Raw genomic sequence first — 12,094 nt, 5'->3', positions numbered from 1 at the left:
GGTTTGTGAAAATGAAACAACCAGATCAACTGATTAATTTAGTTCACATTAAAATCATCAAACGTGATTAGGTTATCAGCCACCTATGTCAAAGAAATATTACAAACCCAACGCACAATCTGCTTCGTGCGTGCACAGTTTAGTTATTAATCAATTTGCACTAATCCGAACTGAGCTGATATCTGTGGTATGCAATTAGCCCCTCTCTTCAATGTGATTGGTTTGAAGCTGTGACATCATGTCATTGCTATAAAAGGGTTTGTCAGTACTCCCTCCCCCTGAAGTCTCTAATTCTCAGCACCCTTGACATCCACCCACCCCATCCACTTGGAACTGTAGCATATCAGAAGGGAAAATGGCTACCTTTAACGAGAAGAAAACCTGTAACCAGCGGATGGAGGAGTTCAAGAGATTTGTTTGGAATCCAGAAACAAAGGAATTCATGGGGAGAACACCTGGAAAATGGGGTAGGAGAGATGGCCACATACTCATAAGGCTAGAAGCCTTCAGGGAGCTAGTTCTAGAATGGCACAGAGCACAAGATTAACTAATGATGGATGTGTTAGAGTTCACACAGTTGAATGAACTGTCTTCTGTGCCATATTTTGTGAAACCATTGGTTAACTCAGTCTAGAGAAAGGTCATGAAGAGTTTGCAATGTAGAGTGCTGTCAGGATGGGAAAACACAGAAATAAGGGGAAAGGTTTGAGATATTTCTACTGCTTAATGAGACAGTGGGGTTCATCTCAGATTGTCAGGGCTATGGGGAAAGTGGGGCGGTGGGCTTTAGTTTGACAGACCCTCTAGGATGTTCCTATTGATTTGTGAGTGGAGGAGTGAGTGAGAATAATTTTGAGTTGATATAGGATTAAGGTGGAATGTGGGATGGTTGGATTGGATTTGAATGGATCCAGTTTTGTGGGGAAAGAATATTTTGGGATTGATTTGAATGAATGGGACAGTGAGATAGATTTGGAACTGTTTTTGGATTATGGGGAGGAAATGAGGCAGTGGGATTGGTTATGAATATGAGGAAAGACATTGGAATCAATTGTTCAGAGACTAAATGCGGTCATAGGAACAGTCTTGAAATAATCTAGTGCAGTATTTCTCACTGGTGATCCACAGTGAAGACAGGTATGCCTGATCTAAAAAACAAGTAATAAGTAAAACAAGGTTGTAAATTTGATGGTGAAGCTGAAAAAACTTTTTAAAAATCCCTCCAAATTAAAATAAATATTGACCTTGTTAGCAACATTCACCTCCACCCCCCAAAAAAATTGGTGGTCTGTGGGTTTATTAAAGGTGGCCCATGGTAAATAAAGAAGTACTAAAAGTGATCAGTGGATAGAATAAGGTTCAGAAGTAGAGATTTAGGCCAATGGTGAGAATGAGATTGTGGGATCAGTTTTATATTGATCCAGTTATGGAGCAACGGTGGGGTACTGGGATTAGTTTGTGTTGATCAGGTTACGGGGTGAGTGTGGGGTTCTGGGATTAGTTTATATTGATCAGGGTTATAGGGTGAGTATGGGGTTCTGGGATTAGTTTATATTGATCAGGGTTATGGGGTGAGTGTGGGGCTCTGGGATTAGTTTGTATTGATCAGGGTTATGGGATGAGTGTGGGGTTCTGGGATTAGTTTGTATTGATCAGGGTTATGGGATGAATGTGGGGCTCTGGGATTAGTTTGTATTGATCAGGGTTACGGGGTGAATGTGGGGCTCTGGGATTAGTTTGTATTGATCAGGGTTATGGGATGAGTGTGGGGTTCTGGGATTAGTTTGTATTGATCAGGGTTATGGGATGAATGTGGGGCTCTGGGATTAGTTTGTATTGATCAGGGTTACGGGGTGAATGTGGGGCTCTGGGATTAGTTTGTATTGATCAGGGTTATGGGATGAGTGTGGGGTTCTGGGATTAGTTTGTATTGATCAGGGTTACGGGGTGAATGTGGGGCACTGGGATTAGTTTGTATTGATCAGGGTTACAGGGTGAATGTGGGGCACTGGGATTAGTTTGTATTGATCAGGGTTACGTGGTGAATGTTGAGTTCTGGGATTCGTTTTGTGCTACTAGGATTAGTTTCAGTTCCAACAGTGCATTGAAATTCACAGATGACGTAACAGTAGGTGCCTCATTGACAGCAATGAATTCCACTACAGAGAAGAGGTGGAAAATCTCATAAGACGGTGTGAAAGAAACAATCTGAGTTTCAATGTGAACAAGATGAAGGAGATGGTCATGAACTTCAGGAGGAGGACCAGGTTTGATCAACCTTCACTAGGCATCCATAACTCTGTAGTAGAGAGAGTGGGAAGCACCAAGATCCTTGAAGTTCTCTTAACCAGTGACCTATTGTGGGCAAACATCTCCTCACTTGTCAGGAAAGCACCACAGCCACTGCACTCTTTGAGAAGACTGAAGCAGGCATGGCTCCCAGCCACCATCATGTCATTCTTCTACAGGAGCTGTATCGAGAGTGTCCTGTCCGGCTAATCACAGTGCAGTGCAGTTGCTGCAGAGAATTGATTGGAGGTCAATCTACAGGACCATAAGAGAAGAAGAGAGGATCACTGGAATCTCCCTCCGTCCTACCCCCATGCCATCGACTACTGGGATTGTTGTCTGAAGAGGACGCACAAAATGATTGAGGACCCCTTCCACCTTGCACTCAGCATCTTTCAGCTGCTCCCATAGGAAAGAGATACAATAGTATCAGAGCCAGGACCACCAGGCTGAGAAATAGCTTCTCATGGCAGTGAGAATGCTGAATGACCAAAGGAACTGCTCATGCTAACTAGCTGAGACTCTCATATTTATGAAACAATTAGTTGTACATATGAATACTTGACCTCCATATGCATTGATTGTGTATGTGCTTGTTATGTTTGGTCTGTTTTGCACCAAGGACCGGAGAATGCAGTTTCATCAGGTTGTAATTGTGCAATCAGATGACAATAAACTTGACTTATGGGGTGAGTATGGGGTACTGGGATTAGTTTGTATTGGTGAAGGTTTTGGGGTAAGTGTGGGACACTGGAATTAGCTGAATTAAAAACACAATGCTGGAGAAACTCATCTGGTCAAACAATGTTCTTTATATGGCAAAAATAAAGATACATAACCAATGTTTCATACCTGAGTCTTCTTCAAGGTGTGAGGAAAATGTAGGCAGGCCCCTAAATAAGATGGTGGGGTGGGGTAGGAGTAGGGGGAGGAGCCCACACCAACAGGAAAGTAATAGGGGAGGGAGGACACAACAGCAATTGGGGGAGGGAGGATAGTACTGTAATGGAGAGGGAAGGTGGGGAAGAGCTGGAGGAAAGGAATCAGAGCAATAGAGAAAAGAGGGAGAACGGGAACAGGTCTAGCAGAAAATGGAGAAGTCAATGTTACCACATGGTTAGAGATTGCCCAGATGGAATGTGAGGTTTGGTTCTTCCAGTTTATGGTTGGCCTTGGTTTGGCAGTGCATTAGACCATGGACAGACATGTCAGAATTGAAATGGTTGGCCAATGGGAGATCTCTGTCATTGATGTGGACAGAGCAAAGGTGTTCAGCAAAGCAATCTCCCAGTCCATGTCCAATCACTGCAATGTAGACAAGGCCACAACAGGAGCACCAGATGCAATAGATGACTCCCATAGATTCACAATTGAAGTGTTGCTTCACTTGGAAGGACTATTTGGGGTCTTGAATACTGGCAAGGGAGCAGATGTAGATGTAAATGTGGTACTTTCTGCAGTCACATGGGAAGGTGCCAGGAGAGAAATTAGTGGAGAAAAGGATGAGTGGACGAGCCACGGAGGGAGTGATCCCTATGGAAGGTGGAGGGGGAGGAGAGGGGAATATGTGTCTGGTGGTAGCACCATGTCGTAGGTGACAGAAATAAGAACATAAGGACATCAGAAACAGAAGCAGGAGTAGGCCAGTCGCCCCATTGGGCTTACTCTGCCATTCAATGAGATCATGACTGATCTGATGATGGGCTCATCTCCAGCTATCTGCCTTTTCCCCATTTACATTAATTCCCCTACAATGTAAAAATCTATCCAGTCTTGTCTTAAATAGGTTTACTGAGGTAGCCTCCACTACATCCATGGGCAGATAATTCCATAGATTCACCAGTTTCTGGAAAAAGCAGTTCCTCCTCATCTACTACCCTGAATCTTCAGGCTATGCCTCAAGTTCTCGGCTAACCCTCTTATCTCTGGAATCAATCTAGTGAACCTTCTCTGCAATCCCTCCAAGGGATCTTTCCTCAAGTAAGGAGACCAGAACTGCATACAATATTCCAGATGCAGCCTCACTAGTACCCTGTACAGTTGCAGCATAACCTCCCTGCTCCTAAACTCAGTCCTTCTAGCAATGAAAGACAGCATTCCATTTGCTTTCCTGATAGCCTGCTGCACCTTTTAGTATTCATGCACCAGTACTCCCAAGTCCTTCTGCACAGCAGCATGCTGCAGTTGCTTTCCATTTAAATAATAATCTGATTGTCCATTTTTCCTTCCAAAGTGAATAGCCTTACATTTACCGGCATTGTACTTCATTTTCCAAAACCTTGCCCACTCACTTAACCTATCTATATGTCTCTGCAGACTCTCTGTGTCCTCTGCACAATGTTTTTCTACTCAATTTAGTATCATCAGCAAACTTAGATACACGACACATAATTCCCTCTTCCAGATCATTAATGTATATTGTGAACAGGTGTGGGCCCAGTACTGACCCCTGCAGCACACTGGTCACCACTGATTGCCAACTAGAAAAACATCCATGTTTCCCAACTCTCAGCTTTCTATTGATTAACTAATCTTCTATCCATGCTAATACATCACCTCCAACTCTCTGCCTCCTTATCTTATTGATAAGCCTTTGAAATGGCACCTTATTGAACGCCTGTTCAAAATCCAAGTAAATAATGTCCACATGTTCCCTTTTATCTCCTGGGCTCAATATATCCTCAAAGAATTCCAGTAAGTTTGACAGACAAGACCTGCCTCAGCTGAATCCATGCTGAGACTGCCTGTTGGTTCCAAATCGTTCCAGACGCCTCAGTATTTCTTCTTTAATGATGGCTTCAACCATTTTCCCAACTACAGATGTTAAACTAACTGGCCTAGAGTCACCTGCATTTTTCCTACATCCTCATGTGCCATGACATTCTCCATCTTCCAATCCACTGGGACTTGCCCAGAGTCCAGTGAAATTTGGTAAATTACCACCAAAATGCCAACTATAACCTGCCATTTCTGTCAGGACCAGGGGACTTATCTATCTTTGGGCCCACAAGTTTACTCAGCACCCCTTCTTTCATGATCACTATTGTATCCACGTCCTCACTTCCCATCTCATACATATCCTCTGTCTTTGGCATGATAAACACGTCCTCCACTGTGAAGATCAACACAAAATAGTCATTTAAACCTTCTGCCATTTCCTCATTACCCAAAACCAATTCCTGTTTCTCATCTTCCAAGGGACCTATGTTCACTTTAGTCACCATTTCTGCTTTATGTAATTATAAAAACTTTTTCTTGCTGTTTTTATATTTTGTGCCAATCTTTTTTCCATAATCTACCTTCCCTCTGTTTATTGTTCACTTTGTGGTTCTTTGTTGCTTTTTAAAGTTTTCTCAATCTTCTAGTTTCACCTTGCTTTTGGCAACTTTGTAGGCATGGGGTTTTAGATTGATTCTTTCCTTTATTTCCTTAGTTAACTAAGTGTGGCTGTCCTCACCCCAAGTGTCCTTGCTTTTAACTGGAATATACTTACATTGAGCACCATGAAAAATATCTTTGAATGTCTCCCACTGTTCCTCAACCATCCCGTTATATAGTCTGCATTCCCAGTCTACACTGGCCAGCTCCTCCCCTTGTAATTTCCCTTGTTTTTAAAAAAAATATATTTTTCGCACTATGCACCATATTAACCAAAATGCACACAAACATTTCCCTCTTGAATATACACAGTGTCATTTTCTCCCCTTTTCCCCCCTCCTCTCACTCCCTCCTTCCCACCCCCCTCCCCAGCCCCCTCCCCACCCATTAAACGTTCAACATATACAATATATTAAACCCATTAAACAATGTCATCACACAATTAAAATAAACAAGAAAATTGTGTCATCTACTTTTATACATTGGGTCAGTTCATTTCGTCTTCTTCTCATTCAGTCATTTTAGGTGGTGGAGGTCCGCGGCAGGAACTCTCTGTTGTGTTCCATGTACGGTTCCCAAATTTGTTCGAATACTGTGATGTTATTTCTTAAATTATATGTTATTTTTTCCAGTGGAATACATTTATTCATTTCTATGTACCATTGCTGTATTCTCAGGCTATCTTCTAATTTCCAGGTTGACATAATACATTTTTTTGCTACAGCAAAGGCTATCATAATAAATCTTTTTTGTGCTTTATCCAAATCGAGTCCAAGTTCTTTACTTCTTACATTACTTAGAAGAAAGATCTCTGGATTTTTTGGTATGTTATTTTTTGTGATTTTATTTAATACCTGATTTAGATCTTCCCAAAACTTTTCCACTTTCTCACATGCCCAAATTGCATGTACTGTTGTTCCCGTTTCCTTCTGACAGCGAAAACATCTATCTGATACTGTTGGGTCCCATTTATTTAACTTTTGGGGCGTGGTGTATAGCCTGTGTAACCAATTATATTGCATCATGCGTAACCTCAAGTTTATTATATTTCTCATAGTTCTGGAGCATAGATTTTCCCATGTTTCATTCTTTATATTTATGTTTAGGTCTTGTTCCCACTTATTTCATTGTTCTTTTTCTCTTGCAGTTTAATGTACATGTTTGTTATAAATCTTTTAATTATCATTGTGACTGTAATCACATATTCAAAACTGCTTCCTTCTGGTAGCCTCAGCCTGCTTCCCAATTTCTCCTTCAAGTAGGTTTTCAGTTGGTGGTATGCAAACATTGTACCGTGAGTTATACCATATTTGCACTTCATTTGTTCAAAAGATAATAATTTATTTCCCAAAAAACAATTTTCTATTCTTTTGATCCCTTTTCTTTCCCATTCTCTAAAGGAAAGGTTATCTATTGTGAAGGGGATTAGTTGATTTTGCATCAATATTAATTTTGGCAGTTGGTCATTTGTTTTTTTCCTTTCTATGTGAATCTTCTTCCAAATGTTGAGCAGATGGTGCAGTACAGGTGAATTCCTATGTTGCACCAGCTTTTCATCCCACTTATATAGTATATGTTCAAGTACATTCTCCCCTATTTTATCTAGCTCTAATCTGGTCCAATCTGGTTTTTCCCTTGTTTGATAAAAATCTGATAGGTATCTTAATTGTGCTGCTCTATAATAATTCTTAAAGTTTGGTAGCTGTAAGCCCCCTTGTTCGTACCATTCTGTTATTTTATCTAGCACTATCCTCGGTTTCCTCCTTTTCCTTAAGAATGTCCTTATTATTTTCTTTAGCTCCTTGAAGAATTTCTCTGTTAAGGGAATTGGTAACGATTGAAATAGATATTGTATCCTTGGGAGGATATTCATTTTAATGCAGTTTACCCTTCCTATCTGTGTTAGTGGTAAATCTTTCCAATGTTCTAAGACATCTTGGAATTTCTTCATTAATGGCTGATAATTTAATTTGTATAGATGGCCTAGATTATTATCTAGTTGAATACCTAGGTATTGGATTGCTTCTGTTTGCCATTTAAATGTTGATTCTTTCTTAAACTTTGTGTAATCCGCATTATTCATTGGCATTGCTTCACTTTTATTTGCGTTGATCTTGTACCCCGATACTTCTCCATATTCCTTCAATTTCTTATGTATTCTTTTATTGATAATTCTAGTTTTGTTCAGTATACTATGACATCATCTGCAAATAGACTGATTTTATATTCCTTCTCTTTTATTTTTATCCCTCTTATTTTATTTTCTGTTCTTATCAGTTCTGCCAAGGGTTCTATAGGTAACGCGAACAGTGAGGGAGATAGTGGACATCCCTGCCTAGTTGACCTGCTTAATTTAAATTGGTTAAATTACTGTCACCTTTGCCAATGGTCCCTTATATAATGCTTTAATCCAATTAATATATTTCTCTGGTAGGTTGAACCTCTGTAGTACTTTGAATAAATAATTCCTTTCTACTCTGTCAAAGGCTTTCTCTGCGTCTAAGGCAACCGCTACTGTTGGCATCTTGTTTCCTTGTACTGCATGGATTAAGTTAATGAACTTACAGATATTGTCCATTGTTCGTCTTTTCTTAATAAATCCAGTTTGATCCAGTTTTACTATTTTGGTACACAGTTGGCCAATCTGTTTGCTAATAGTTTAGCTATTATCTTATAATCTGAGTTGAGTAGAGATATTGGTCTATACGATGCTGGTGTTAGTGGATCTTTCCCCGTCTTTGGTATTACTGTAATTATTGCTGTTTTGCATGAATCTGGCATGTTTTGTGTTTCTTCAATCTGGTTCATTACTTCTATGAAAGGAGGAATTAATAAGTCTTTAAATGTTTTATAGAATTCTATTGGGAGTCCGTCCTCTCCCGGCGTTTTATTGTTTGGTAGTTTTTCCTGTATTTCCTCTATTTCAAATGATTTTATTAATTTGTTTAGCTCCTCTTCTTGCGATTTCGGTAGTTCAATTTTAGATAGAAACTCATCTATTTTGTCTTCTTTCCCTTCATTCTCAATTCGATATAATTGCTCGTAGAATTCCTTGAAGTTTTCATTGATCTCCGTTGGGTTATATGTAATTTGTCTGTCCTTTTTCCTTGATGCCAATACTGTTCTTTTAGTTTGTTCTGTTTTAAGCTGCCATGCTAGTATTTTGTGCGTTTTTTCTCCTAGCTCATTATACTTCTGCTTTGTCTTCATTATGTTCTTCTCCACCTTGTACGTTTGTAGTGTTTCGTATTTTAATTTTTTGTCCGCCAATTCTCTTCTTTTTGTTGAATCTTCCCTTGTTGCTAATTCTTTTTCTGTACTTGCTATTTCCCTTTCCAGCTGTTCTATTTCCCGATTGTAGTCCTTCTTCATTTTAGTTACATAACTTATTATCTGCCCTCTGATGAAGGCTTTCATTGCATCCCATAGTATAAATTTATCTTTCACTGATTCCGTATTTATTTCAAAGTACATTTTAATTTGGCGCTCAATGAATTCTCTAGCATCCTGTCTTTTAAGTAGCATGGAGTTTAATCTCCATCTATACGTTCTCGGTGGGATGTCCTCCAGCTCTATTGCTAATAACAGGGGAGAGTAATCCGATAACAATCTAGCTTTATATTCCATTTTCTCTAACTCTCCCTTGGATGTTTGCTGACAACAGGAACAGGTCTATCCTTGAGTATGTTTTATGTCTATTCGAATAATAATATGAGTATTCCTTCTCCTTTGGGTGCTGTCTCCTCCATATATCCAAAAGTTGCATTTCCTGCATCGATTTAACCATAAATTTGGTTACTTTGTTCTTTCTGCTAGTCTTTTTTCTAGTTTTATCCATCTTTGAGTCCAAATTAAGGTTAAAGTCCCCTCCTATCAGTATATTCCCCTGCGTATCTACAATCTTCAAAAAGATATCTTGCATAAATTTTTGATCCTCCTCATTAGGTGCATATATATTGAGCAAATTCCAAAATTCTGAATATATCTGACACTTTATCATTACATACCTCCTTGCTGGATCTATTATTTCCTCCTCTATTTTGATTGGTACATTTTTATTGATTAATATAGCTACTCCTCTGGCTTTTGAATTATATGATGCTGCCGTTACGTGCCCTACCCAATTTCTTTTGTTCCACTTCAGTTAGATGTGTTTCCTGCACGAATGCTATATCAATTTTTTCTTTTTTCAGTAAATTTACCAGCCTCTTCATTTTGATTTGGTTATGTATTCTGTTAATATTTATAGTCATATAGTTCAACATAGCAATTTTATACTTTGTTTACCTCTCATTTCCGCTTCCTCATCACCACCTTTCCCCCATATCCATTTCTGTTTCTTTTTTTGAACGCACTGTAAGACAACACTTCTGAAACATAAAATACTTCCACTATTCCCACATCTAAAATTCTCTTAACCCCAAATGTCCTCCCCCTATCTAAGTTGCCCCTTGTCCCTTGCCGGGCAACCACAACTTCCATCTCCATTTGGATTGCGAACCTGCTCACAAGCGTCAATTGATTTGTAATTTCCCTTGTTTAGGCATAATACACTGGTTTTCAACTGAACTATTGGATCCTTCATTTGTATGTGGAACTCTGCCATTCTGTGATCACTCTTTCCAATAGGATCCCTGAATACAAGAGTGCTAATTTTACCTATCCTGTGGCAGAGGATCAGATGCAAGATAACATGTTCCCTTATAGGTTCAGTAACATGCTGTTCAAGAAAGCCATCCCGTATGTATTTTATGAAGTCCGCATCAAATTTGCCCTCAACCAACCTGATTCACCCAATCTATGTGCATGTTAAAATCCCCCACAATAACAACTGTTCCATTCTTACATGTCTCTGTTATTTCTTGGTTTATTGTCTGTGACACTGTAATGTTATTATTTGATGGCCTATAGACCACTCCCACAAGAGATTTTTTCCCTTTACTATCCCTAATCTCTACCTAGATGGATTCAACATTTTGCTCCGTATATTTATTAACATCTCATTATTGTCTTGATCTCATCAAGCAACCCCACCTCCTTCCACAGACCTTCCTGTCTATCCTTCCATATTACTTGATATCCTTGAATATTTAATTCCCAGCCCTCTCCATCCTGCAACCATATTTCAGTAATGGGCACAAAATCATACCTCTTTGTATTGATTTGTGCCACTAGTTTATTTTTTAAAAATATTTTATTTTAAAATTTTCCATACATGTAATTAATAAACCCCCTCCATAAATCTTCGTCCGCGAAGCCAAGCCAAAGAAAAGAAACAAATCAATAAATGTTTAATTTTTTTAAAATTCATTCATCACATGATAGTTATAACCCCTCCCCTTTGCTCCAAAACCCCTCACCCCCCCCCAAAAAAAATATATATAGTGAAATAAGAAATGAAGAAGAAAGATAACATCATGGATTGCTCAGAGAATTTCTTCAGACACACTGGACTCCAACAAAGTTTATATAATGAATTTAAGGAAAACGGTTGACACAGGTCTTAAGAGGCTGGAAGAACATTTATACCTAAAATTTCATATATGGGCTCCAAATTTGTAAAAATATATCATAGTTATTTCTCAAATTATATGTAATTTTCTCTAAAGGAATACCGCTTTGAATTTCTGCTTTCCATCTTTCCATACCTAAATGTGAATCCAATTTTCAAGTCACTGCAATACATTTCTTTGCTCCTGCTAATACTATTTTAACAAATTTCATTTGATATATTGATAATTTCAAGTTAGGTCTTGTTTCTTCTATATTCTCCAATAAGAATAAATCTGGGTTTAATGGAAACACAATGCCTGTAACTTGCTCTAAAAAATTCCCTAAATATACCCAAAAAGATCTTACCTTAGGGAATGACCAAATAGAATGGAAGAAAATACCTTTCTCTTCACCACACCTAAAACATTGATCTGATAAATCTGATTCCATTCTATTCAATTTTTGTGGCATCAAATATAACTGATGTAAAAAATTATACTGAACTAATCTATAGCTTACATTAATAGTATTTGTCATACAATCTCAACAGAGATCCGAAACAGAGATCATGGAATTGATCTTTGGTCATCAATTGTTATGTTCAAATCTAACTACCATTTCTGTCCAGATTTATGCACTCCTTGTTTAAAAGTTCCTGTTTGCAATAAAAGATACATAGCAGAAGTAAATATTTTAGTATTTCCTCTCCTCATAAGAGTTTACACCTCATTACAAATAGGTAACTGCATCTCTAGACCTAACTTTTCCCTTAAATATCCTCTAAATTGAAAATAACAAAAAAAAAGAGTATTACTAGGTATTCCATATTTATTCCTCAGTTGCTCAAATGGCATCAATTGGCCTTGTTCATAACAATCTTCAATAATTTTAACATCTTTACTAAACCAAATATTTAAAAATCAATTGTCCTTTG

At 38.5% G+C, this 12,094-nt stretch overlaps 1 protein-coding gene across 1 annotated transcript in view; it reads left to right on the top strand.

Annotated features, from left to right (window-relative positions):
* Positions 1-355: 355 nt before the first annotated feature.
* Positions 356-12,094, top strand: part of LOC138738741 (potassium-transporting ATPase subunit beta-like) — a 35,211-nt gene continuing 23,472 nt past the window's right edge. Inside the window, exon 1 of the mRNA XM_069889566.1 lies at positions 356-467. Coding sequence (XP_069745667.1) covers positions 356-467 — 112 coding nt within the window. The remainder of the gene's footprint in view (positions 468-12,094) is intronic.

The sequence above is a fragment of the Narcine bancroftii genome, chromosome 7 (genome assembly GCF_036971445.1).
Source record: "Narcine bancroftii isolate sNarBan1 chromosome 7, sNarBan1.hap1, whole genome shotgun sequence".
In the NCBI taxonomy this organism is placed as follows: domain Eukaryota; kingdom Metazoa; phylum Chordata; class Chondrichthyes; order Torpediniformes; family Narcinidae; genus Narcine; species Narcine bancroftii.
This window is presented reverse-complemented; position numbering and strand designations above follow the sequence as displayed.